Genomic DNA, 27,193 nt, shown 5'->3' with positions numbered 1-27,193 from the left:
GCACCAGCGTGCACATGGTGCACAGGCGTACAGACAAAACATTTATCAAATATAAACGAAAAAGGAGAAAGAAAGGATTATGATCTGAACCGATTCAAGGCTGTCTCAGAGGCCCTTACGAAATGACAAAAGGAACCTAGCTCTGTGTACTGGCTCAGGAGCAGGCTTGGCAAGGGCAGTCTGGGGCTGAGGCTGGAGATTTGCTGTTACTAGGAACTTAGCTTTTCCCCTGAAGAGACTGGAGCTATCAGTCCCAAGGCCGCTGTGTGCTGTAACGCTCTTGAGTTACCCTGTGCTCCCATGGGGCCACACTGCTTGATTAGATTCCTGCTGACTGCATCCCATTGTATGGTAGTTTCTGCTGACAGCGCCCCATTTTCCCCCCTGGAAATAGTATATAAAATACCATGCTTCTAAATAAGCTTGCTTGGCATAAGACGTAAGCCTGTGTAAGACCTCCTGATCCCAGACTTATCTGTCCCCTCACCTTCTGGTTCCCTGGTCCTCTCTCTCAGGACCTGTCACTGAAGAACAACCTGTTGGCCCAGCTCAGGAAGGAACAGTGGAGCAAAGCAAAGAAAAAAGAAAGGGTGGGAGGAGGAGGAAAAGAAAACCCATGTCAGGAGCAGAGGATGTGGCTCAGTTGGCAGTGCACTGGCCCAGCATGCATGAAGCTCTGAGTTTGATTCCCATCATCACATAAACAAGGTGTGGTGAGACGGAGTCAGAAAGCTCAGAAATCCAAAGTCATCCCCGACTTCCCAGTGAGTCAACCAACAAGAAATTCCACGCCAAGGCTACATACACCTCAGGTCACACTAACTGGAGACATGAGCTTGTCTTAAGACTGTCTCTCAAGTTCTAATCTGCATGCACCACTGCCTCCTACAGACATCTTGCTGCAGTCCAGATCCGCTGCTGTCTGTTGGCACAGACTCTGCACATCTAATGGACTCAGGAGTGAGGCTGAGTGGCTGGTGCTTGGAGCACAAGCGAGGGGAAAGACTGGAAGTACAGCCAGACGCTGCAGATGTCAGTGTTAAGATGACGGAAAGTTGACTTTTTTTTTCTTCAAATTTTAAGTTAGTGCAGAAAATCCTAAATGATGAAATTGATCTCATCCATGTATATTTAAAAAGCTCCACTCAGCCAGGCATGGTGATATAATACCTTTAACCTCAGCAGAGACTGGTGGATCTCTGTGAGCTTGAGGCCAGCCTGGTCTACATAGAGAATTCCAGGCTAACCATGGCTACATTCTGAAAGTATCAGTACATGAGACAATGCATGGGCTTTTTAAAAACACTGATGTGGAAACACACACACGCGCGCGCACACACACACACACAGAGAGAGAGAGAGAGAGAGAGAGAGAGAGAGAGAGAGAGAGAGAGAGAGAGGAAATAAAGTCAGGGGGGTTGGAAGAAAGAAACCCGTATATTTCACATCCACTCTGTGCTGGAGGGGAGGAAAATGCCTTCTAGAGGAGGCTCAGTGCTCCCTCTGTGTAACCTGGGGAGGGGGGAGGGCAGAGGAAGAAATGCTGCAGGGGCCAGAGTGTAGGAAAAGTTCTGGGGGTGAGGGACAGATTTTGGACCTGAAAGTGACCAAAGATTCTAGAATTCTGTTGGGAATAGAGATCAGGACTCCAAGATCACATGAGATGGGAGAGGATCAGGATTCATTTGGATGACAGTAGCTAAAACCAAGAGGCAAGGACCCAGAAGCAGATTTTTGAAGCACTCTAGTCTGGTAACCCTCAGGGAAGTCCTGTAGTTAGGGAAAACAGGAACCGACCACAAAACCACAGCGTTGCCCAGGGCGCCCACTGCTAGGTCCACAAGCCCATCCTCATTGAGGTCCAGTTGTCCATGGATGCTGCAGCCGAAATGCTGAAGGCCAGGAGCCAGCTCTGAGGCTGCGATTCTCTGCAGGGAGAAGAGAAAAAGGGTGTGTGTACTGTGAGCCCTGATTAGCTCTAGGGGGACAGACACAATTCTGAGCTCTGAGACCTGGCAGCTGCCTTACCAGAGAAACCCCCACCTTTAAAGTCACTCTTTTGGACGACAATATTATGTCTCAAAATATTCCCTAACAAGTTTGGTGGCTCACACTTACGATCTCAGTACTTGAGAGGTGGAAATAGGCTCATGAATTCAAGACCAGCATGGGCTATATATATATAGCAAGACCTTGCCTCAAAAACTCAAGGACTGAAGGTTTAACTGAGTGGTGGAGTGCTCACCTGGAAGGTACAAGGCCCTAAGTTTGATCCTGAGCACCACAAAAGATAAAATAAAGTACTTGGTGAATACCAGTGTAATTACCTGGAAGATAACAAATCCACTGGCATTTCTACCTTGCTGTATTTATTTGACTGTCTTGAGAATAAAATATGTAGGCAAGTTCTCTGGACTCGATACAACTGTTTAGATCATTGACTCACAACATGCACTGGACTCTATCAGTCAATCAGGGAAGGGGGAGGAGTTCACAGGGGCCTACCCTTTACCTCTGACCCATTGTCTATTGATAGATTATGGGAAAGAAGAACTCATTATCTTTTGTTGTGTTCCTACTATTGAACCATCAGGCTCCAGTATATAGCTTCCAGGGTCACACAGATGGTGCTGGTAAGTCTTCACTGAGATTCCCAAAACAAAATGAATAGATACGTACGAGTGAGATAAGTGTGTGTGTGTGTGTGTGTGTGTGTGTGTGTGTGTCGGGGGGAGATGGATTGAGGCTGTAGGGAGGTGAGAACGGTCAGTATGCGTGGTGCACATTTGTGAAATTACGAATAGAATGGATGGACCAGAGTAGTAGTAGCACACGCCTTTAACACCAGCCTGAGAGGCAGAGGTAGGTGAATCTCTGTGAGTTTGAGGTCAGCCAGGGCCACATAGGTCAACCTTTAAAAAAAAAAAAAAAGAAAAAAGGAAAAATAAAAAGAGAGAAAGAAAAGTAAAAATGTGGTTTGGAGAGATGACCTAGTTGTTATTTTACTTTTTTTTTTTTTTTTTTTTTTTGAGACAGGGTTTCTCTGTGGTTTTGGAGCCTGTCCTGGAACTACCTCCTGTAGACCAGGCTGGTCTCAAACTCACAGAGATTCGCCTGCCTCTGCCTCCCGAGTGCTGGGATTAAAGGTGTGTGCCACCACCGCCCGGCGACCTAGTTGTTAAGAGTACTTGTTGCCCTTACAAAAGACCTAGGTTGATTCCCAGAACCCATGTGTTGGCTCACTGCCATCTCTAACTCCAGTTCCAGGGAATCAAACATATTCTTCTGACCTCCATGGGCACCAGGCATGCATGTGGTATACATACATATCTGCGGGTACCACCCCTACACAAAATAAATAAACATTAAAAAACCAACCCTGGCTACCCTTGCAGAGGACCTGAATTTTGTTCCTAGCACCCAAATGCCAGCTCATGATGGTCTGTAACTCTAGTTCCAGGGGATCCAATGCCTTCTTCTGGCCTCCTTGGGCACTGTAAACACATACATGCAGGCAAAACATCCATGCGCAGGAAATAAAAAAGAATTATTTTTAAAAAGAGAAAAAAAAAGAGTGGCAAAATTCTGATGGCTTTGAGGCTGAAGAAGGTCAGATCTGAGCTGGGCTGGGTCTGTTTGTAGTGAAAATGGAACCCAGCCAGAAGTGTTCCAGTCACAGGGTTCCTGTTGGGGCAGTGATATTTGGTGCCTGGGATTTTCATTGGACTGATGCTGAGAGGATAAAGGTGTATATGGGGATAGATGGGGGACATTCTGAACATCACTGTGCCATGTCAATCCCTCCACTAGAGGTAGACACAGCTAGGACAGACAGGATCCTTCCTGCAAGAGGGCATGCAAGGAAACTGAGCCGCAGGAATACATGGGTGCAGCCATTGCCCACTCTCTGCTCTACCTAGTCTCCCCAAAGCCCCACCTGTATGGGCTTCTTCAGGATGCTGTTTTGGAAGCCGTGGAAGATATAGATGGCTCCTCTGTGGCTGTCCTCTAGAGGGGCCCCCACCACCACATCATTGTAGGAGTCTTGGTTGAGGTCTTGAACTGAGGCGATGCAGGACCCAAACCGGGCGTTCTGGTAGCTGTGGGAATCCTTCAGAGTGCCATTATAAACAAACCGGTTCTGCAAAATCAAGGCCGGAAAGAGGTTCAGGGAACGGGGCAGAGGCTCTGGGATCGCGACTCCCTTTGCCTGCACCAAGCGACTTTTCTTTATTCCATTCCCCAGGACCCTTCCCAGTGACAGGAGCCCAGGGCAGAGAGGCTCCTGTCCTTCCCAGCTGGCTTCTGTAGGCAGTACCGGGCTTCCTGGGAACCTGGGTTCCCTCAAGGTTGACCAAGTCAGTGTAGGACTCTGACGCCCTGCAGAGCTGCCTGGCCCCTCCTGGCCACAGTACCTGTCTCAGATTGTAGACATACACCTTGCCTCGCTCTCGGCCTTCGCTGAAGTACATGGGGGCGCCCACCAGCAAGACATCGGTCACTCTGTCGTCATTGATGTCCACTGAGGTGATCTCACTCCCAAAGTAGGAGCCTATCTGCGGCACATGGATGGGAGAAAGATCAAGCTGGGTCCTCAGGTCTCTCTCACACCGACAGCCTTGGCCAGGAACCTGGGGTCATCTTTTGACCTGTAATGTTTGGGGTCCTGGCAGGCCCTCCCTTCTCATGCCTACCTTCCCCTCCTCTCCCCTGGCAGACTTACATGCTTTCAGGGTATCCTTGTTTCTTTCCCTATCTCAGTTGGCAGCTCCTTCCCACCCTCCTGTATTTCATTATTTAACTTTAACTATGGTTATTTACTCCTCGGGGCTGTGATATATTATAATGACAAAAAGCAAAATAATATAATGGCAAAAAAAAGAAGCTACATACAAATTTTGAAGACAAAAACGAGTTACCCATAGTCTCAACATTGAGACACAGCCAGCGTGAGTGTTTTTCTGTATTTTCCCCACTCTGTTCTATGGTCTTTACATTACCAGTTCTTATATATAAAGAGCTTTTCTTGTCACAATGAGACTCTTCATCTCTCCTGATTATTAGATATAACGATGTATCCAGAACCTTTCTTCAGGACATTTTTTTTTCTCATAAAGACCCCATTAAAAAAAACATTTATTCTTTGAAAATTTTTAGACATGTATATAATAAAATCCAGTACTACCCACTCTCCAGTTTGCACCCCAACTTCCCCTAGCTCCCCCTTAGTCATCTTCTCTCAACATTATTTCTTCTCCCTTTAAAAAACAACGGAGTAAATCCACTTAGCATTGCCCACGTGTGGCCACACCCCTGAGGAATGGACTCTCTTTCATTCTGCAGCTATCAATTGCTAATAGGTCATCAGTTAGGGGTGGGACCTCATGAGCTCCTCCCCGATCTAGGCTTGTACAGGTAACCTTAGCTGCTGTGAACTCATGAGTGCAATAGCCAACCATGACAGGTTGGTTTTTTGTGACTTGATTGCTGCTGATTCAGAGTTAGCTATGTCCGTCCCCTAATGGTTTAATCAAGCCACAATAGTTCACTTCCAAGTGTCATGGAGAACACTGGCATTCCCACTGTCGATGGTGACTGACACGTGCCTGTCCGAGGGCTCACTCTCTCTTTATCTCTGTCCTTCATTGAGTATAGTGATTCCCCACGTGAGCAGGGGCACCATTCATTTTCCATTAGAGACTGAGGAACCCCCGTCTCTACTTCCATCTCTACCACAGGCAGCCTGATATTAGCCAGCATCTCGTTGTTGCCTGACTGCTCCTCCTCTATGCTTGGCTCCCATCTCGCCCTTGTGATGGCCGCCTGGCCTCTAACCCTTGGCCATATACAACCTGGTGTTTGGGATAAAGCCTACGTTCTTTAGCATGACCCTGTAGGATCTGCCTCCCTTTCCAGTCTCTGCTCTGCTTCCCCTGGCTCCCAATATTGAGCCTCCTCCACCTGCCCCTTCCTGCTGTGCATCAGTGCTTTCTCTTTCCTAAGATCCATTTCCCTCTCACAAGCTTTCCTTTTCCTTACATAGTCTCCTCCATTTCCTGCCTCCTGCAGACACTCAGGCTTCAGCCGATGCTTCGCTTCCTTTGAGAAGATGTCTCTGACCTCTCAACCCCACTGTCCGTGACAAGGGTGCCTTCTCCCACCAGGGTCTGCTCCCTCCTTGGGAGCCTCTTGAGGGTAGGCCCTTGTAGGCTTGGGGATCATGCCTGGCACAGGATGGGCTCAGTAAATGCTTAGAAGAGGGAACAGATCCTGCCTGTGGTAGGGCGCCAAGCAAGACACTAAAACCTTGGGTAGCTTGTGGTGCACCATGCTGTTAGGAGGCAGTGTTAAACCCAGACCCTGGTACATGCCAGGCAAGAGCTCTGATGCTGAGCTTACACCTTAGCCTGCCTTTTTTTTTTTTTTTTTTTTTTCATTTTTCATGGGTTACTTGAAACCAAGAGGAGTCCAGTTGCCTGGCCAGGGTCAGAAGCCTGGTGATTGCTGGGCTAAGCCACTCTGACACAGGAAGCCTAATGTTTCTTCTGCCATGACCTCCAGGCATAAAACCATATAGCCTTGGCTGTCCTGGAACTTGCTATGTAGACCAGGCTGGTCTTGAACTCACAGAGATCTGCCTGCCTCAGCCTCCCAAGTGCTGGAACTAAAGGAGTGCACCATCATGCTTGGCTCAGTAGCCTGTTCTAAAGACTTTACATAGGCTAGGGATGTGACTCAGTCGGTAGAGTGCTTGCCTAGGATGCTGCAGCCCTGGGGCTGAGCCTCAGCACCACATAAACCAGAGGTGGTGCTTCTTGCCTATAATCCTAACATGGGAGGTGGCGGCAGGAGGGTTGGGAATTCAAGGCAATCCTCCGCAGTATAGTGAGTTTACGGTCTTCCTGGGCTACACTAGACCCTGTCTCAAAACAAAACAAAAAAGCCTTTAAGAAGGAAGAAAAAGACAAGAGCCTGAGCCGGGTGAGGAAGGGAGAGAGGTGTCAACATAAAGTAATTATAAGGCAGACAGGAAAAGTCAACTAAATCTGTGGTTTCAGCTGTGTGGGTCACAATGATCTGTCTTCAGCTCTATGGTTTTTTATTTTGATGCTGGAGGTGGAACCGATCAGGAGAGAGTCTTGAGTTATCAGCATATTCCCTGTAGTTCCTGGGTCTAGCCTTTCCCTTCCTGAAGGTGCTAGCCTTGAGTGGGCTGAATCGTGGGGGTGGAGGGCGGGTGGAGTGGGCTGGAGTGGGCTGGAGCAGGTGGAGCTGGATGGAGCAGGGTGGAGCTGGTAGAGTGGGCTGGACCATGGTGGGGGGTGGAGTGGGCTGGAGCCGGTGGAGCGGGCTGGATCATGGTGGGGCGGGGTGGAGAGAGGGCTGGTGTGGGATAGAGTGGGATGAGGCAGAGTTTGCCAGTCTGAACATGAGGTACATACCAGTGCACCATTGGCCTAGAAGAGGAGTCAGAGAATTGTGACCCTCTGTAGCCTGCGCTCAGGTTGATAGGAGAGACGTGTGTGTGTCCTGGTGACAGGACAGGGCAGGAGAACCTATAGAATGGGGCTCTTCTCAAGCTCCAAGTAATGAGAGAAGGCAGGCCAGGGCCTGGGTGGGGCTTAGCTGGGGTCCAGGGTACCAGAGGATGCTGTCAGTCAGGAGATGTCAAGGCCTGGTCTAGGTAGGGGCTGTTGGGAGTCAAGAGGTGATGTCATGCAAGAGCCTGAGTTCTTAGCATGACCTGGTCAGGAACCTGCTGTACGATCCCGGAGAAGCTGTGTTGCTTCCTTGGCTGCCGCCATGATTCATTTTGTTCTTGCCACCAGTGCTTGCTCACCAGAGCTTTCTAATTGGTGTCCTAACCACCTGACACAGCCTGTCACACAGTCTGGTCGTCAGCACATCCCAAGAGGGACAGTGGCATTAGCAGTGAGCTTTACTTCCAGGAAAAAGGAGGAAGCTGCTGTCCTTGTGGGTCTTGTTGTGTGTGGGGGGGGGCGGGGAATGATATAACTGTTTGGTCGGAAGCGTCATCTCAGCTCCCTGTACCCCTTTAAACAAAGAGTCTGGATTGTTTAGTTGGAGGCTTCACCCCAGCCCCCTGGCATCCATTTTTAGAATGTTGGGCAAAAAATTTCATTTCTGCTCCCTTGGGAGTTGCCTCAGTCCAAACCCCACCTCTCAGAAAGCTCACAAATGGTGACTCCTTCCTAGGGAGGGTCAAGACCACTCCCACAGGCTATTTAAACTGCTCCCACCGAGAATGAACACATGTTCTCCCCTTTTCCCTCTCTGGAGGTTATTCAGGTTCTCCTTTCCCCCCTCTGTGTTTTCCCGGGGGGCCACCCAGGAGCACTGGCAGCCATTAAACCTGGTCATCTTCTAATTCGGACTGATTTGGTCTGATTGGGATTATTGCGTCGGCGGAGAGGTTTGTGGGTCAGAAAATACTTAAAAATAACAAGACAGCTCAAGGAGTGTGACTGTCCTTTCAGAATACCCCAGGGCTAGGAGATGCCCAGGTCAGGTAGCTAGACACTGATGCTGCCTGGAGTGGCTACTCCTGAGCACACCAGGCAGGGTAGCAACAGAGGCCACCAGGCAAGAGGTCCAGAAGATGGAGGGAAGAAGTTGCCCCAGGCTCTCATTAGGAGCCAACCGGACTTTAAGGGGAGGGGACAGTGCAGGTTCTATGGCTGTTTAGGGAGTAACTGTTTTTGCAGGCACCTTCAATCAGCGAGAACTGGACCTGTGCCCCCAACACAGGGGGATACTTGTGTGTGGGGGACCTTCTTGTTGAGAGGGAGGAGCCCTTTTGCTCACTCTGCCTAGGTCAGACCCTCACCCTTGCCCAGAGCCTGCCCCTGTTCTCCGTTACCTGCTCGCCCCGAAGAGCCTGGTGGATGGTGAGGCTGCGGTTGTTGTGCATGGTGAACAGAATGACCTTGCCTGTGTGGTTGAACCTGGGGGCTCCGGCCACGTACACCCGCCCCTGCTTGGAGGACACGACCGATGTCACTGTGTAGCCTGCCAGAGGAAGAAACAGACTGGTCTCTGATGCTGTGTGCTCAGTACAGCTTGCCGGGTTTTGGTATGGGGAGCAACCAGGCCTGAGGAGGAATAGTGAGTCCTGTTTCCCTTGAGTGTACGGATTAATGGAAAGACCCTGGAGATGTAGCTCAGTGGAGCGCGTATGGTTGGCCTGTGCCAGGTCCTGTGCTTGATCCCCAGCCCCCAAACCAAATAGAATTATCTAATAAAAAGGAAAGTGGCTGTTAACAAGACTTTCACTTTGTCTTGCGGAGGCAGGCCCAGTGTGATGTAGCTCCAGTCCAGACCTAAAGCTTTAAGGCCTCTCAATCTGGAGCCCTTCTTACCCTCTGTCACCAGCCACCCTCCCACGGGCCTCACCTAGGTATGCGGCGTGGTTCTTCAGCTCCTCCGGGAACTCCTTAAGGTAGGACTCCCGGTGGGGAATCACCTTGCCCGCACTTGTCTCCTTCAGTACGGCCCCGTTCCAGTCGTAGGCTCCCACGGCTCCCAGCAGGATTCCGTCCTGGCACCAGGGAAGAATGTGGCATCAGACCCTGTTTCTAGGGACCTCTTGCTAAAAGCACCCAGGTCTTGCAAACTCTGAGGCACCATAGTCATCTGGGGGTACCTTTGCCGGGACTTAGAAACTCAGCTTTCAACTGGGGCTCTTGACTTATAATCAAGCCTCAGAGACCGTGGTGCCCTGTCTCATCCTTAGCACAAAATGGGCCAAACTGATCTCAAGGGTGTGAATTTAAAAACAGATAAAGGAACATTCTAGAAATAAACTCTGAACCCAGGACAAACCCTCCACATTTCCTTGGACTTTTAAAACCACTCAGCTTCCTTGTTACCTACCTAGCCCAACACTCCTTCAAGCCCCACTGTCCACAGGTGACTGCCTGCCTTGGGAGCGACTGAGCAAAGGCCCCGGGGCAGAGAGAAGGCAGCTTTGCTTTCTAGGAACAGCGAACTGTAGAGCGGAAGCAGAGTGGATGAGACAGATTGGGCAGACAAGCCAGGGCCATGGAGCTTGTTTCTTCACTGACTTGGAGGGTGTCCCTTGCCCTACTCACTACTGCAGGACAAGTGCATGCCGCCATGCCTGGGTATGAAGGCAGGAGGTGTCATTTCCTGAGAACTGGGTCCCTGGACCCTCCCCACCCCTAATGTGAACAAACCACATGACTGGGCATAGGAAGGCAAACTGCAAGCCCTGAAAGAGGAGGAATGGTACCTGGACCGCAGTACAGGAAGGAGGAGGCGAGAATAATAGCCCCACCCCCCAGATTCAGGGGAGGCGTGGCTACCCTGTATCTTAGCTCTGGGCTTTAATTTTCTTTTGCAAATAGGGGCTGGGAAGATGTCTCAGTCAGTGAAATGCTTGCTTTGCAAGTACAGTGACCTGTGTTCAGTCCTTAGGACTCATGGGAAAAGCAGCTGAGCATGGCGGCAAGTGCCATAGACTCAGTGCTGGACAGGCACGTGGCCCTGGCTTGCTGGCCAGCCAACCCGGCCTATTTGGTGAGCTTCAGGCTAGTGGTGGACTCCTCCTCAAAATAAACAAAGAAAAAAAATATAGAAACCTGGAGTTGCTTCCTGGCTTCAATGTACCTAGAATGTGGCTCAGTGGTAGAGTGGTTGTCAGGCACGGGCAAAGACCTGGGTTCCATTCTCCACACCATATACACTGGGCATGATGGTGTACGCCTATAATATCAGCACTGGGGTGGTGGAAGTAGAGGGATCAAAATCAAAGTTATCCTTGGCTACATAGTGACTTTGAGGCTAGCCTAGGCTTTATGAGATCCTTACTCATTGTGTGTGTGTGGGCGCGCGCGTGCGAGCGCGTGTGTGTTTGTGTGCGCGCATTCACGCGCGCACGCATGCGTGCTAGGATAGAACACAGGGTCTGTCCTGTGCTAGCCAAGCACTGTGCCAGCAGCAGCTTTGGCCTTTTACAGTTTCGGCAGGTAAGCCCCCCCCTCCCCATAACCCCATGCCCCAGCCCTCCATGAGCCCAGCTGGCTGGTTCTGGCCAGGTTCAAAGATCTCCTGCCATTTTAAAGAGGCAAGTTGATCTTATCCATCAGTTGAAAAGGGCAGTTCTCTGGAGGGAGAACTTCCTCTGTGGAATGTTTTTGCAACTATAAATAAGCTGTCTTGGGGAGTGCCTGGTGCTCTGTCATGTTCAAAGTCCAATGTTCTAATTAGCTCCCTGCTCCACTCAGCTGGGAAGCACTGACAGTGGGTTGGGCCAAGACTGAGGTCCGGAACCCAAATTCCTGTTGTCCATAGTCACTGCCAACATTCCTCAATTTTGGAGTATACTTCTTCTTGGTGGGGCACTTTCTCATCCAATCCTCTCCCGTGGGAGCCCACAGGGGCCCTGAGAGGGGGCAGACTCCTTATCTGCATTTGGGGTTCGAAGAGAGGCAGATGCATTCCCAAAGTCGCACAGCAAGTCTGGGTGGGGCTGGGTCTTTGGTCAGAGGGTAGATGGGACAGCAAGAAAAGCCCCCACTGGTTTTCCCAAGCCCCACGTGGCTCCTGCTTCCGGTTTTCTACCTGAGCCCCTCCAGGAGGTGGGCCACCCTTTCTTCATGTCTGTTTGCTGAGTCCAAGTTTGTGACTGCATGCTAGACTTCTTGATGTCTGGAGAGGGTTTTGAAGAGGTGTTATGGCCTTGTTGACAGCGGGGACCTCTGGTGTGCTGAGAAAGGCCAGCTCCACCCAGGTGCCTGGCCCTGCAGGGAGGGCCTTCTCCATCCTCCCTGTGTAGGGGTTGAGAACTGCCCTGGACCTCAGGAACGAGGGGCAAGGCGAGCTCTCATCTCACCTATGCCATTGTATCTTGGCCACAGATAGACCTTGGGCCCCCAAAATGGATTTGTTGGGGACAGGCGTACTAGGAAGTGTGTTCATGAAGGCCATCAAAACAAATCTCCCAGGTCACAGTCTTCCCAGCTGAGGGCCCCAGACATCCGAAATCTGGGGGGAAAAATCTAGAATATCTTGGGAAAAAGGCCAGAACTTTGGAGGGAGACGCCAGGCGTGTGGCCCAGCTGGGAAATGGCGTGAATCATCTGGGAAAAACTGGCATCTAGCATCCAGTGTTTCCTCATGGGCCTGTCTGGATTCCCTGACTTATGGCCTTCAGGTCACTCTAGATTTATGGGGCCACTGAGCTTCCGTGACACAGCCCCAGAGTATCTCTACCTGGGTGGCCTTCACTGCAGGGACAGTCATGTGTTGCCCCCCCCCCCCACTGCCATGACACCTGGCCTTATCCTTGGCCATCTCAGTTCAGGGTGGTGGCAGAGTGCTCCTCCCATGGAGGAGTTCTCTGGGGCCTCCCACAAGTGGGTGTCAACTGCTTATAATTTCCTAGGCCTTGGAGCTCTAGACTTGGGTTTCCTGGGAGGCAGCTATCGCTCTCCTCATCCTGCTGTCCATGCTGTTTTGGCAGTTTGTGAGCTGATTTTGGGTGGCAAGGCTCATTGCTGATTATTTTTGGTATTTCAGCTACATCTTAATCAATGCTCCCTGCTCTTCATGAAGTTGTATCTTCTTGCTGTGTTCGCCCCCCCACCCCCCGTTGCCCTTTCTGTGTGGCAGATGCATGCGTATGAGTATGCAGGAGGGCATGCCCATGCCAATGCCTGTGCCTTTGGAGGCCAGAGCAGAATATCAGATGTCTTCCTCTGTCACTGTTGATGTTTCTGCCTTGAGACAGTGGTCTCTCACTGAACTGGAAGCCTATCACTTGGCTAGGAACGCTAGCCAGTGAGCTCTCATGATCCACCCATCTCTCTCTCCCAATGCTGGAATTGTATAACACAGCCATGCTGGGTATTTAAAATCAGATCCTCATTCTTGCCCTGTCCCCAGAGACAGTACAGCAGGGAAAGTACTGAGAAGGGATTGGCTGCCTGACCTCATGTAAATGTAAACTCCTGCCTCCTGGTGGCCCAGCTCCACCTCTGCTCCTCCTGAATCCCAGCCATAAGAAGGCACTTAAAAGACCAGTGGGCCCAGCCACCTAAATCAGGATGACTGTCACCACTTGCAGACCTCACAGGGCTCTTTTGAGCATGAAATGAGGTGCAGGGACCCCTGGGACAAGTTTACAGGGCTGTGCACCTGGCCAGGGGCTGCTGGGATGGTGGGAAATCCATGCTCGTATCTTGCTGTATCCACCTCAATGGACTTGATACTGTACAGATGGGGCCTGGCAAAAATCTGTGCACACGCCGCATTTCCAAACATCTGCCTGCTGCTTGGCATGCATGAGCCGCTCTCTCCAATCTGGGATCTCTTACTCAGAGCTCCTGGGAACCCTCTCGGAGCAGCTGCCGACTGCAGAGGGAAGAGCTCACGCAGTCCTTGCTCACGTCACCTTAGCCCCAGCTTGCCTGACCTCGTGAATCCGTTCTTTACCTGCAGGATGGGAACCAGGAATCCTGCCCTGCCCACATCCCAGAAGGGTTCGGAGGATGTGGGGGGATGACAGAGGGATGTGTAATCATTGTGGGCCTGCAGACCTTTCCTGAACACAGAGTGTATACACACACACACACACACACACACACACGTACACACACACAAACGCACGCACGCACGCACAACCAAGACACCTGTTGTCTGAAGCACACGTACCTGGAGGAGGAGCATGCACTGGTATACTCTCAGGGCTGACATGCTTCCCACATGGAGCCCCCAGGACGTGACAGTTTATAAAATGTTTCCCAAAACACTGACTTTGTTCCTCTGTGAGGGCCCAGGCTCCCTTAGGTTAAGCCTCAGGTAAACATGGCCCCTGACACCGTGTGTGGTTAGTGACACCTGCAGCCTGTCCTTCATGGGCAAGGCACACCTGGGGCTGTTGCAGTCCAATGCAGAGTCTGAACAGAGATGGGTTTTGTAGCCTCTTGATGGAGCTGGGAGCTATAGACACCTTCCCGACATGGGTACAGGCCCTGGCCCAGCTGGCCCAGGTCACCTCAGAATCTGATGCTATCAGGTACTGGCTGTTTGGTTTTGTCATTTGACCTGATTATGTGGGTTTCTATGGACTGAATGAGACGTTAGGCCCTGGGAGGTAACCCCCTACACACCCACTCTGCATCTTCCCCTCCCCTCCCCCCCGTGTGTGTAACATGTATAGTGAACTGGCTTCTGAAGCAGGCAGAAGACACTAGAAATAAGTTGAAGACCTTAACTTCCCCATTCCAGGCTTTAGAAAATTCTAGGAGGCAAAGAGACACTGAAAAAACACGGGAGAGCCATAAAAGGTGGGGCGGCAGACAGACCTGGATGAGTAAGGAAAGAGAGAGGGAGGAGGGAGGGAGGAGAAGGGTCCTGTACCTCTACCACATGCGAGGAAAAGCCCGTCTGTGACATCTCCAGTCCAAAAGAGGTTTCATTCTTGTTGGTGCCTAAAACAACAACGAGAAGATGTTAGCTCTGTGCATCACCGGTTAGTCCATGGGTCCTGTGACCTGGGGCATCATGGGAACTGGGGTTCTTTTCTGAGCGGGTCCTGAGGTGAGGCCTGTGCTGCCTCATCATCACTCTGTTTTGGGGTATTATAGTCCTTGGGCAGAGGTGTAAGACCATGAGTCGGTCACCTTCCAAGCTGAAGATCCTGTCCCCAAGGGCATCAACAATGTCCTTCAGGGCCGCCTCATCTGTGACGTTGAAGAAGTGCTTGTCATCCGGGTCGCTCGCGATGTATTTGATTTCATTTAGAAAAGTTTCTGGATTGATCCCCCTGCGGTTGTAGTAGCCCAAGACCTGCCAGAGAACAGGGGCAGGGACAACAAACCAGGACATAGTACTGACTTCCCCACACACCCACAACCCCAGACCTCAAGGACCTGGAGGCAGGCTATAGCTTGAGCCTTTCTCAAGGCACCACTGGCATTTGAAAACAGGTACTCTTTGGAGGTACCAAATAAGACCCTTGAGATTAGCTAGGGTTCTGGAATCTGGGAGGACTGGGGGTCCTTTTTTTCTTTAGACTCCCTGTAAAAAGGAGAAAAACGGAATCCCACACACGTCTGTGGAAACCTACACATGTCTGCGTACACACATACAATGTTAAGAGTCAACTTAGAAATAAAAGTAGCCCCAGCTGACTGGATGAAAACTTGTCCTACAGCCAAGGGTGACCTTGAATTTCTGCTCTTCCTGCCTTGCTTCTCTAGTGCTGGGATTGCAGGTGTGCACCATCACATCTGGTTTTAAACATTGCTGGGAATGGAACCCAGGGCCTCTCACACACCCCACTTGTTCTTCAGAGAAGGATGCAGCTTGTTGTGCCTTTTCTAGGGAGGCAGCTCCTGGGAATCCCTGGGGGTTTGAGGGCAGAGCCTCTGAGAGTAACCAACTGCTCCCCGCCCCCTCCTTGGGGTAGAACTTACGGCCACTGCGTATCTGGTCACATTGTCCTTCTCGCTTTGCCGGATCACCTTCTCCAGGTCTGGGCTGTCATGGGATTCCCCATCCGTGATGACAATCATCACCTTCTTGGCCCCTTTCCTTCCACCCTTCTGGAAAGCCTCTGAACTGGAACCAGATGCAGGGATTGGTCAGAAGAGGGATATGGGAACAGGGCAGCCTGATGTCCTCTAGGGGGCAGCCATGAAAGCTGCAACTGTGGGCACCCCAGTAGTTCAAGGTCTGCATCACAATGCTCTTGCACCAGTTGGTCAGCTGGGTCTTGATATGCATGTGTGTGCATGTCCAGTGCTTGTGTGTGGGAGTGAACATTTGCGTGTAGAAACTAGAGGTCGACACTGGGTATCTCTGTCATTCCCTATCATATCTTTTTGAGACAGGGTCTTTTGTTGAACACAGTAGCTTCTAGAATCCACCTGCCTCTGTTTCCCAAACACTGGGACTACAGGTGTGTGCAGCCAATGCTCTGGGTGCTGACAAGCTCAGCGGGAGTCCTCGTACTCCGGTTGCAAACGCTTTACCAACTGAGTCATTTCCCCAGCTCTGGATCCGTTGCTTTTAAAAAGTGCACTGCCCTCTTGGAGTTCCACTCCTGCTGTATGGTAGGCAGAGGGGTAGGGAGGAGGGGAGACCATGGGGCAGCAAACCTGACTGGGATAAGTCAGTGACTCAGAGACCCACCTGTATGTTAGAATCTCTTGGTGGGAGGTTTAAACATTTTTTTGATGCTGGGTCCTAACCAAACCCAGACACTTCAGGGGGTTTGGCCTTGACATCGACATCTTTCCTTCCTTCCTTTCTTCTTTCCTTCCTTCTCTTTTCTCTTTTATTTCTTTCTATGTGGGGTGTGGAATCGTATGTGTGTGTGTTCAACATGTGTGAGTGCATGTATGCGTGTACACCAGAGATTGACATCAGTGTCTTTCTCCATCGCTCTCTACCTGACATATGGAGGCCGCGTCTTTGACTTGTCTAGCTAGCCAGCTTGCACTAGGAACCCCCCATCTCTGCCTCCCACTGGGATTACAGGTAGGCCCCCAGGTCCACCCGGCATTTGTATGAGTTCTGGGGACCTGAATTCGAATTCTTGTACTTGCTCAGCAGGCCACTTTGCCTGCTGAGCATCTAGCTATACTGTTGGTTTTGTGTCAACTTGACACAAGCTAGAGTCGTCAGAGAGGAAGGAGCCTCAGTGGAGGAAATGCCTCCGTGAGCTCCAGCTGTAAGAAAGCAGACTGAGCAAGCCAGGGGAAGCAAGCTCCCCTCCATGGCCTCTGCAGCAGTTTCCGCCTCCAGGTTCCTGCTCTGCTTGAGTTCCTGTTCTGACTTCCTCCAATGATGGACTATGATCTAGAAGTGTAAGTCAGGCAAACTTTTTCCTCCTCAGTTTGTTCTTTGGTCATGGTGTTTAGTCACAGTCTAGGAACCCTAAGACTGAAATTGGTGCCAGCATAGTGGGGGGTATTGCTGTGACAGACCTGATCATGTTTAGGGGAGGACTGTGGAAGGATTTTGGAATTTTGGACTGGAGAGCTGTTGAGTGTTAAGAACTTTGTGGGATGTTCTGTGGGAGCTCGGAAGGTAAGAACATTGAGAGCAGTGCAGAAGATGGAGGCTTGGCTTGTGACGGTTCAGAGGGGGTTTAAAGACTCTACCAGGGCCATTTGTTATTTTGAATTAAGCTTTTGTGACTTTGGTTAGCAAGAATCAGCTGTGATTAACAAGATCCCAGAAACACAAACGTGAAACCTTTACATTACTGGAACAACTGATGCTGGCTAGCTGGAGCTAAGAACTCAGCAGTGATGAAGAAGAGACCAGCATCATTGAGGTTGCTATGGTTATACCTCGTGTTGGTGGCTGGACTTGGTCATGGTTAAACATGCCCCAAGTGGTACTGGTTTTGAAGGCAGAAAGGGGCTATGGAGAGCAGCTGGGGCTTGGCTCTGTGAGAGGCCAGGAGAGGCCACTGGTGACGGTGCAGCCTCAGTGACAGCTGAAGACCCAGGACTGAAGGGGTCATGCAGAGAAGCTGAGGCTAGGCACTGTAAAGAGCGCCCATGCGAGGCTATTGGTTAAGTGCATCCCAGTTGTAGTTAGGGAGCCCAGCTTTTGAAGATGCCAGTACCATGGGAAGACAACCAAGAACAGCAGCAGCAGTAGAGTCGGGCCAGCTGGAGCCCAGGAGACAAACTGTGCTGCAGAGGGCAGAGCTGGAGAAGCGACCCAAGCCCTTTGCCGGAGCCCAGAGATCGTGGGTGAATCCCAGATAACTGGACATTGAGTTATTTACACTGTTGGAGTTTGGTTTTGCTTGGTTCAAATTGTGATTGTGTCCTGGTTCTTCTCTCTTAAAGGAAACATTTAATTTAATTTTGATTTTTAAGGGAGCCTACAGATGAAAGAGTTGAACTTTTAAAAGAGATTGGCTATTTTAAAGAGACAGAAATTTTACTGTGTTTGAATTTGTAAAGACCATGGGACTTTTAAAATTATAATTTTAATGTGAGATCTTGGGAATGAATAAGAAAGGGTGGATTGTGGATTAATAGTAATGTATTTGTGTGGGCCCAGCCCTGGGCATGTGCTGAGCCTCAGAGATGCCTACTCAACCCGTGATGCCCTCTTGCACTCCCTTGGTGGGTCAGCACCCTCAGCTCCGCTCAAGGTCACTCTCTGGCATCTACCCTGCCTCCCTATTGACAAGTCTCCCTGGTGGAGGTCATGCCTCTCGAACTTGAGTTAAGATTAGCGCTAACACTTGTCAGAGCTCTGCTGGTTGGGAACCACCAAGTCCGGGAACCACAAATCTCTACCTTTTTGACGCCTTGACCCTGTGGCTTAGATCTTGGCCTGATAGTAGTTTCACAGGAAAAAAAAAGCAAACAGACATAAAAACAAAACCAAAGGCACAACAGAATGAATTGGAGACAACCGAGTAAAGAGAGAAAAATGTTCACCTTAAAAAGCTGTGAGTACCTGGTAGCACAAACCTTTAACTGTAGCTACTTGGGGGCTTGAGGCTAGCCTGGACTATGTAGCAAGACCTTTTATCAAGAAATACAATTAAGACTGGAAATACAACTCAGTTGCAGAACACTTGTATAGAAAAATGAGGCCATGGGTTCCATCTTAAGATCTGCAAACCCACCCATCCATTCATCCATCCATCATCATGGCTATAATTTGGGACCTAAACATGGCAGGTCCCAAAGCTAGAATTCAAACTTTACTGGAGGTGGAGATTGCAACCTCAGTAGCAATCATGAGTTATGAGTGGCTCAAATTGTCCTGTGAGTCACATGTATGTCATGGACTTGAGGTTGGTTGGCTGCAAGATGAACCCAAATCAGTGAGCTTTATTCCCACACTATTCATTTAGCTTCACAGTAGGAAGTGACAGCCCCTCGTGGTCATTGTCATCAGAAGGGCCTGTGGTCACAGTTGTCATTCCAGTGATGGCCAAAGGGCAAAGTGGCCAATTCTTTGAGAGGAAGAATAGAGAGCCATCTTTGAGTGGAGGATTGCTTGCTTAGGCAGAGCCTGGGCAAGTGTTCACAAACAGAAACACAGGAACTGAGTGGTGACGTTACCAGAGGAGTCATGGTGTTGGGAAAGTCGTGATCTTCTGACCACATGAAATCATGTTCCAATTTAGACATATTCAACTAAAGTGACTTTCGCCTTGTCAATGCAGGTGCCTAGGCCTTGGATCATAAAACCTTTAATTTTGGCTGATTTTATTGGGGGTGAACAGAGGGCATTCAGCAGTGACATCAATAGAATAAGCTTGTGAACTCCCATGTGGACATCTTGAGGTGACAGACATTGAGTGTGTTCTGGTGTGAGTTCTAAGGAATCAGTCTCTTTACCACCTCAGAGGTTAGATTTAACCGTGTTCTTTATATGCCACCAATAACACACACTGTATAGACAGACTCTGTGCTCAGAACCAACATGCTTTTCTTATACCTTCTTTCCTTCCTTTCTTCATTCCTTCATCCTCCCTCTCTTCCTCCCTCTCTTCCCCCTCCCTTCCTCCCTTTCTTCCCCCTCCCTTCCTCCCTTTCTTCCCCCTCCCTTCCTCCCGCTCTCCCCCTCCCTCCTTTCTTCCTGCAGTCCTCAGAATTGAAGCCAGGACTTTACCCATATTAGGCAAACACTGGTCTGCACCTCCAGCCTGGTGTTACAGGCTTCCACTACCAAGTCTAGTTAATGTAGTGGGGATAGAACTTAGGGCTTCATGCATATTAGGCAAGTACTCTCCAGCTGAGCTACATCCCCAAACCCTCATCTTTCCACAGTCTACAGACTATGACAGAACACTTTCTAAAGTTGGCTGCATGCTACCGTCCTCTCCAAATGCCTTTCTTCCATTTGGCCTGGCTGTTCCTCCATCAAGAGGCGGAATCACACCTTTGGGTAGCGCCTGGCCTTTGGTAACTTGCTTGGGTAATGGAATGTATTGAAAGTCACGTTCTGAGGCCCGTTAGTTAGGTCATAGGCAGTCTCCCAGTTCCTGCTGGGTCTCTTGTGAACTCTCCAATGCCCTGGTATTAGGACCAAGTAGGCAAAGGAGTTAGCTTTGGAGTAACCGAGGAAGACTGCGGCTGGGTTAAGGTACCTGTCTACACTGAGGGTCAGAACACCCCTTTATGGTAAAATATCCTTAAAGCTGCAGTTAGGCAGAAACTAAGGTTCAGGTCATCGACCCACACATGTGCACCACTGCAGGGTCCCCATTGCAATATCACTTGCATTGTGATTTTGACACCTGTCCCCCTTCTATGAGACTCTTGGGAAGAAATACCCTAAAAGGGAGATCTGATTTGTGGTGGTTTGAATAAGAATGGCCCCTATAGGTTCATATATTTGAATGCCTAGGGAGTGGCACTGTTTGAAAGGATTAGGAGGTGCAGCCTTGTTAGAGACAGCACAGCACTGTGTGTGGGCATTGAGGTTTCAAAAGCCCAAGCCAGTGGCTCTCTCTTTATGCGCTGTGGATCCAGATGTAGAACTCTCAATGACTTCTCCAACACTATGTCTGTCTGTATGCCACCATGCTCTCCTGCCATGATAACCATGGACTAAACCTCTGAAACTGTAAGACAGCCTCAAGTAAATGCTTTCCTTAGCCCACTTCAGCCTCGCTTCGGGGTGCTTGCCTTGCTTTGCTGAGTAAACTTTTGTTTAAACTGTGTATGTATCTTGATCAAATTCTCTCCTTCAAGAAGACAAGAGTCCACTGTGAGAGTATTGGAAAACCAAGCCGGATGGCCACAGTTGGTGACTTAGATCACCAGTCTCCCTGTGCTCTTGTTGATGGCAATGTGAATGTGCCAACTGGTATTTTTAGCTTAGGTGAACTTTCACGCGACAGCCATTCTAGCGGACACCAGATCATAACCAGGTGAGAGGACCCAAGAGAGAACTAAGAAACTAAGCCCAACCCGTCATCAGAACTTGGCTGTTTGAAAGCACCAAATGGTGGGCATAGCAGGAGTAGCCCAAACACAGTATCTGAGATTTACATACATACATACATACATATGCACACACACACACACACTTTTTTTTTTTTTTTTTTTTTTTTACCGTGCAAATTCAATGCCAAATGCTGTGCGGGTCTCTGTCCCTCCTCTCTGCTCAATGTGGCTGGCGGCTTCCACCACGTCCTTTACAGATTTGTAGTCATTAAGGTGGAACTCATGAACCGCATCTTCTCCATACTGAACTATTCCGACCTGCAAACCAAAGCAGAGGGTAGCAGAACCATGACGCTCAGACTTCCATTTGTGAGGGTCCCTCTCCCAGGAGTCCTTCCCAGAGGAAACCACAGTCCGAGGGAAACAGGCTGTTCTGGGTTTGAACGAATGGCTTGATAAAACAAATCAGGGCCACAGAGAGAAAGGAACTTGGTGATGAGAGGGAAGACTCATCGGGTTGAACATCTTCCTTAAGAATATGGAGAGTGAACACAGACTAGAAGTCTAAAGCATCAGGAGCTGGGTCTGGCGAGAGCTCTAGTAGATAAAGTGCTTGCCGTGCAAGGATAGTTTAGATTCTCAGTGCCTGTTTAAAAGCTGTGTGTGGTGGTATCTGCAAGGCAGAAACTGGTGGATCCCTGGAGTTCTCTGGTCAGTCAGCCCAGCCAAACCGGTGAGCTATAGGTTCAATGAGAGACCCAGCCTCAGAAATGGACACCTGGCATCAACTTCTGGCTTACACACACCCATGCGTGTGCACGTGCGCACACACACTTGTGTGTTTATATGCACATATGTACATGAATGCATGCACACACATCCCTACACCCCAGGCCCCACTTCCAACCCCAACCCAAATCCCCACTCCCCAGAATTTATCAGGAGCAGTGTATGGGTTTATCAGAATTTATCAGGACCATAGGGCTATTGATCAAACTCTATAGCAAAGAATCCCTGAAACTTGAATGAGAAAAGGTCTGACATTTTCAAAGTGGATAATGTTTCGGCACTATTAATAGCTTCAAAATAAACACCAGGCTATAGAGACTGGTTTCAGGGACTTGGCAATAGTGTTACTGTTGAATGGGCTCACCAAGTTTATTGGGTCCAAGAACCCTTTGAACGCTGGCTGCTTACCCCAGTGCATCAAAGACCATTTTCTGGTGGGAGGGGGCTTGTCACTGTAAGACTTGGCTCCCTTTTACCAACACTATTAGCTACAAGGTTTCTTAAGAAAACCTTTGTGTGTGTGTTGAGTGTGTTGTATGTGTGTGTGTATGTATTTGTGTGTGTGTGCAGTGTGTTTGGTATATGTGTATGTTGTATGTGGGTGTGTATGTGTGTGTGCATGTAGTGTGTGGTACATGTGTGTGAGGTATGTGTATGTGTGTGGGCTGTGTATGTGTTTGCATGTGTGATATTGGGGAAGCTGGAGGAAACTCTCAGGTGTCATCTTCAGGGCTGCCACCCACCTCTTTTGAGACAGGGGATCTCATTGACTTGGGGCTCACCAATTAGGCCAGACTGACTGGCCTCTGCCTTCCCGGCACTGGGATTATAAACACACCACCATGCCTGGCATTTTGGTGTGGATTCTTTCTGGATATCAGGTTACTCCTCTGGCACAGAAAGACTTTCTTAGAATTGACACCTGCTACTTTGGCACTTCTGTCTCTTAGTCCTCATCCAGCCAGAATACTGGGAAATGAATGTAGCCCTTATCCACCAATGTTTCCCAGATGTGCTGGCAGCTAGTCTACTCCAAGTCCATTCTCCCCAGCATCCCCATGCCTGATGTCCCCCAGCCTCTCTACACACCCTTTCTGTGCCACCCCTACCTTTCCTGACTTCTGACTCTCTAGCTGGTCATCTTCGTAAGTGGAGTCAATCCCCGAAGGCATCCTTAGTGTGCCCACCAGAAACGGGAACCTGAGGCAGCATGTCCCAGGGCTGGCTGGGCTTATCAGCTCCTACCCTTTTGTGGGAAGATGCTGTCCAGTGCTGTGGGGTCACTCAGGCCGTGGGTTTTTGGGGACCTTGCTCAGCAGAGGTGAGCCCTGGAGACACTCACCTGGATCTGGCCAGGGCCAATGTAGAACTTTTTCAGGATATTGATGAGGAAGTGTTGGACCTCCACCCAGGGGTAGATGCTGTTGGAGCCGTCCAGGACAATGACGATGTCCATGTAGGTTTGGCACCCTGGAGGCAGGGATACAATCAGGACCATCAGGGAACCAGCGTCCATAAATCTCCAACACTCTTACTCACTTAAAGAAACCTTTTTGTGTGTGTATGTGTTAGTGCATGTGTGTATGTGTGTGTGTATAGAGGTCAGAGGTCAGTCTCAAGTGTCATTTCTCAGGAGCCATTCACCTTATTTCTTTTTTACAGGATCTGTCCTGTAGAATACTTTTCTTATTTTTATTACTGTGAGCTTGGGGGGCTGGCAGTAAGCCCCAGGCGTTTGTCCTGTCTCGGCTGGGATTGAACAGCATCATCATGTCTGGCTTTCTACACGGGGGCTAGAGACCCAGGCCTCATGCTCACAGGGTGAGCATTTCACCAGCTGAACTATGTCCCCAGTCCCAAATCTCTTGTGTTCTGAATGATCTTTTAGAGACCAACGGAAGAATGTTTGCTGATATCTGTCATCTCCTGCACGGAGAGTTGTCCTCAGGCCGGACATTTATTTGAGTCATATAAGCAAAGCAACTAAGATGTCCTGGTTCCATGTCACTACCCGGTGGGATGTTTGAACAGAACTGAAATTGAGCCTGATCTCTTTGCTCCACATCAGAAATTGATGGTTATTGACTGATCAGTGCTTCCCCGGCCACTGCCATTGCCGGAATCAGGGCCTTGGGGCTGTTTTCTTTACTGCTATGGACAGGTGTCTTCCACTAGCAACCTGGATGAATGGATTTCATGTTTTATGAAGGAATCATCAAGGAAAGACTGGGAATGTGCTGTCTGGTGTCAGCTCTAGGCCTTGCTACTCACCCGCCGTGTGGGCTGCGGACAGTCACTTCTAGGTTTCTGTGCTGAAATAGCATAATAACTAAACTAAGAGTTGCCACTAAGGGTTAATGGGAAGACGTTTCTAAAGACAAGAGCTCAATAGGCCTTAGATGATCCTATTTTTACTCCTTTTTCTTAAAGGCAAGATCTCAATTAGTCCAGGCTGGCCTGGAACTAGCTCTTTAGCTGAGGTTACCTTGGACTCCTGATCCTCCTGCCCCTACCTCCTCAGTGCTGGGATTACAGATCGTGACACTGTGCCCAGTTTGTTCTCTTTCTGTCTCTGTTTCTCTCTCCCTCTCAACCTGGGTATCCTTCCTTCTCAATAGTCACGCACTTTGGGTTTTGAAATAGTCTTTTACTGAGACATGAAATTTATTATTTTGATTCTCTTTTAATTTCATTGTTTTTAAAAAGACAGCTTGTGTAGTGGAGGCTGGAGAGATGCTTGAGAGTGCTTAAGAGTACTTGTTGCTGTTGCAAAGGATCTGGGTTCAGTTCCAAATACCCACGTATTAGCTTAACCATCTGTAACTCCAAGTCTAGGGCATTCAATGCCATTTTCTGGCTTCTATAGGAACTGGGCATGCACATTGTATACATACCTGCATGCAGGCAAAATATGCATACATATGAAATAAAAATAAATAAATCTTGCTGGGCGTGGTGGCACAAGTCTTTAATCCCAGTACTTGGGAGGTAGAGGCAGGTGGATCTCTGTGGGTTCAAGATCAGTGAATTCTAGAACAGTCAGGAGAATATAGAGACCCTGTCTCAAAAAATAAAAACCAAAACCCAAAACAAACAAGAAGAAAAAAAATTAATCAATCGATCGATCAGTCTAATCAATAAATACTTAAAATATACCTTAAAATTCTTAAAGATAAACAGAAAAGAACCTGTTTACAGGTCTGCGGGCTTTTGGTATATGTATGTGTGTGTGTGTGTGTGTATGTGTGTGCACATGTGTATGGGTGTGTGTCGACGTCAGCTATCTTTTTCAATCTCTCTCCACCTTATCTTTTTGAGGCAGGGTCTCTCACTGAACTGGCAGCTCTCTGATTTTGCTAGGCTGACTTGGCCAGCCAGCCCCAGGGTGCCTCCTGTGTGCTGGGGTGACAGGCACATGCCACCAAGCTCAGGTTTTGGCGTGGGTGATGAGGATGGAACTCAGGACTTCACATTTGTATGTTAGGCACTTTGCTGGCTGAGCCATCTCCCCAGTCTTACTTAAGTCTGTGGTCCTCAAACACGGCAGACCCCTCCTCAGCCTTTTCCAAGCCCCACTTAGTTAGAAACTACATAAAAGGGTACCTTGGAATCTACATTTGCCAAGTCCCAGGAGACTGATGCCCTGGGCCAGGGCAGAATGGCTCTGCCAGCAGCAGACAGCAATGTCATGGCTGTGATGCTCCACCCCCTGCGAAACTCGGAGCCTGGACCATCCGTGGTGCCCTGGAGCTGTCTGGAGTGCTGTGTGAACAGACCCCATGCCTCCCCACCCCACAGATGACAGCTGATTAGGCAATGTTTCCCCCTTTTTCTCCCCCAGCAATGGGTGTTGAGGGGAGGCTGCCTGAGCCAGAGGTGCTAATCCCCTCGCCCTCTATAAACAGGCAACAGCTGCTTTCTGAGGGTGTTTAGCCCAGAGGAAATGGTGAGGCTCAGAGCCAAGAAGTCTAGGCTTCTAGCTCCCCAAGTTTACTTGGGAGGAAGGGGGAGGTTTTGCATTCATGAGGCTCTGGGCAAGCTGCCCAGGAGCGCTGACTTGGTGGAACTGTCACCCAGGTTATTTCTGTTCTCCTTGGCTCTCCACTCATGGGCTTCTGTCCTGCAGGATGTCAAGGACCAGTATTCACACTGCAGTCTAAATGATGCCCCAGCCTGACTTGTTATACATGGTGGCCTGGCAACCTCCTCCATGTTCAAAATTCTACAGGGAGTTTCTATGGATGCCAGAATGGTTTTCATAAATTCAGCTAAATTGTTACCATCACATTGTGGGGGAGGACATCTTGGGATGAGAACCTTACAGTGACCCAGCTAGAAGGGACTCCTCTGCCACGTTAGGAGAAGTTACTCCCTCCTTTCGGATCATCCAGCGGGATGAAGCAGTCCCAGAGCCCTGTGCCGCTCCCTGGACTGCCCCCGCGAAGGTACTCACTTTGAAGCGCTGGGGCCACTGTCTTGGAGAACCTGAAGTTGGAGTTGACTCGTGAGCACATGCCAGTGGTATAGTAGGAGCTTCCACACTCATGAGACCAGAGAGGGCTGCAGGCCTGCGAAGCAGCACAGCACAGTCATGGGACTTCAGACAGGGCCCGGCCTCAACCTCCAGGGCCCAAGACAGATGGCTTTCCCAGTGTGAGGGGTCTCCGAGTCTCACTGAACTCTCTCTTGCTGCTGTGCCCTTGGCTTCAGGTGGAGTGGGTGACAGTGGAGGCTGGATCCTTGTCCCATACTGTAATCTGGGGTGGTGGCTCTTTCTCCATCTACTGGCCCACTCCATATGCACCCCATGGGGTCTGAGGAAGCCCTTCATCTGCAGGAGTGGGCCTTCCAAGAGTCGCTAGGCCGGCTCTTGTCTGCAAAGGCCCTTACTGGGCCAATTTCCAGGGCTGGGGTCCAAGGAAACTTTACTAAGAGGAGAAGACAAAGAATGCTTCTGCTCTGTGGAGTTGCCAAAACCACTGTGTCAGGCTCTTGGCCAAGGGCCAAAGATGAGTTTCCCTAGGAGGCAAGGCCACCAAGAAGGAGAGTCCAGCTCCCGTGTCACTATCCAGGGATGGACACAGAAAGGCCCAATCCTTCTACCTTTCTGGACTGTTCACTGAAACGAAGGGCCCAGCCAACAGAAAGACCCACGCCCATGTAGGATCTGCCTGTGTTGTTGAGTAGGAATGGGCCATCTGGGGGGTGAAAGGAACATGCATGCAAGGGGTGTGCAGAAGCTTGTGTGAGGGCCTGCTTAGCTAGGTCTCCCCACACCCTATGCAGCGGGTTTGTGTAGTGGGGAAGGCTGGGGTCAGCAGTGGGATGATAATCTTACCAGGAAGCTGTTGTCCTTGGGGTTGGTGGCAAGGCTCAGGCCGAGACGCATGTTGTCCTTCCTCTCAGACACATTGGACAGAGTGACCCTGCCTGGAGCAGAGGAGAGATACTCAGCCTACAGCCACTTCTGCTTGTCCTCT

General features: G+C 49.7%; 1 protein-coding gene across 1 annotated transcript in view; it reads right to left on the bottom strand.

Annotated features, from left to right (window-relative positions):
• The window catches only part of Itga11 (integrin subunit alpha 11), a 102,105-nt gene that overhangs the window by 24,112 nt on the left and 50,800 nt on the right, over positions 1-27,193 (bottom strand). Inside the window, exons 4-15 of the mRNA XM_057766549.1 lie at positions 27,052-27,143; positions 26,167-26,281; positions 23,056-23,183; positions 21,094-21,242; positions 15,462-15,606; positions 14,667-14,832; positions 14,404-14,474; positions 9,415-9,559; positions 8,882-9,030; positions 4,416-4,556; positions 3,938-4,141; positions 1,798-1,928 (exon numbers count right to left, since the gene is read on the bottom strand). Coding sequence (XP_057622532.1) covers positions 1,798-1,928; positions 3,938-4,141; positions 4,416-4,556; positions 8,882-9,030; positions 9,415-9,559; positions 14,404-14,474; positions 14,667-14,832; positions 15,462-15,606; positions 21,094-21,242; positions 23,056-23,183; positions 26,167-26,281; positions 27,052-27,143 — 1,636 coding nt within the window. The remainder of the gene's footprint in view (positions 1-1,797; positions 1,929-3,937; positions 4,142-4,415; positions 4,557-8,881; positions 9,031-9,414; positions 9,560-14,403; positions 14,475-14,666; positions 14,833-15,461; positions 15,607-21,093; positions 21,243-23,055; positions 23,184-26,166; positions 26,282-27,051; positions 27,144-27,193) is intronic.

Source organism: Chionomys nivalis, chromosome 4, assembly GCF_950005125.1.
Source record: "Chionomys nivalis chromosome 4, mChiNiv1.1, whole genome shotgun sequence".
Taxonomy (NCBI): domain Eukaryota; kingdom Metazoa; phylum Chordata; class Mammalia; order Rodentia; family Cricetidae; genus Chionomys; species Chionomys nivalis.
Note: the sequence above shows the minus strand (reverse complement) of the source record. Positions and strands in the feature narration are given on the sequence as shown.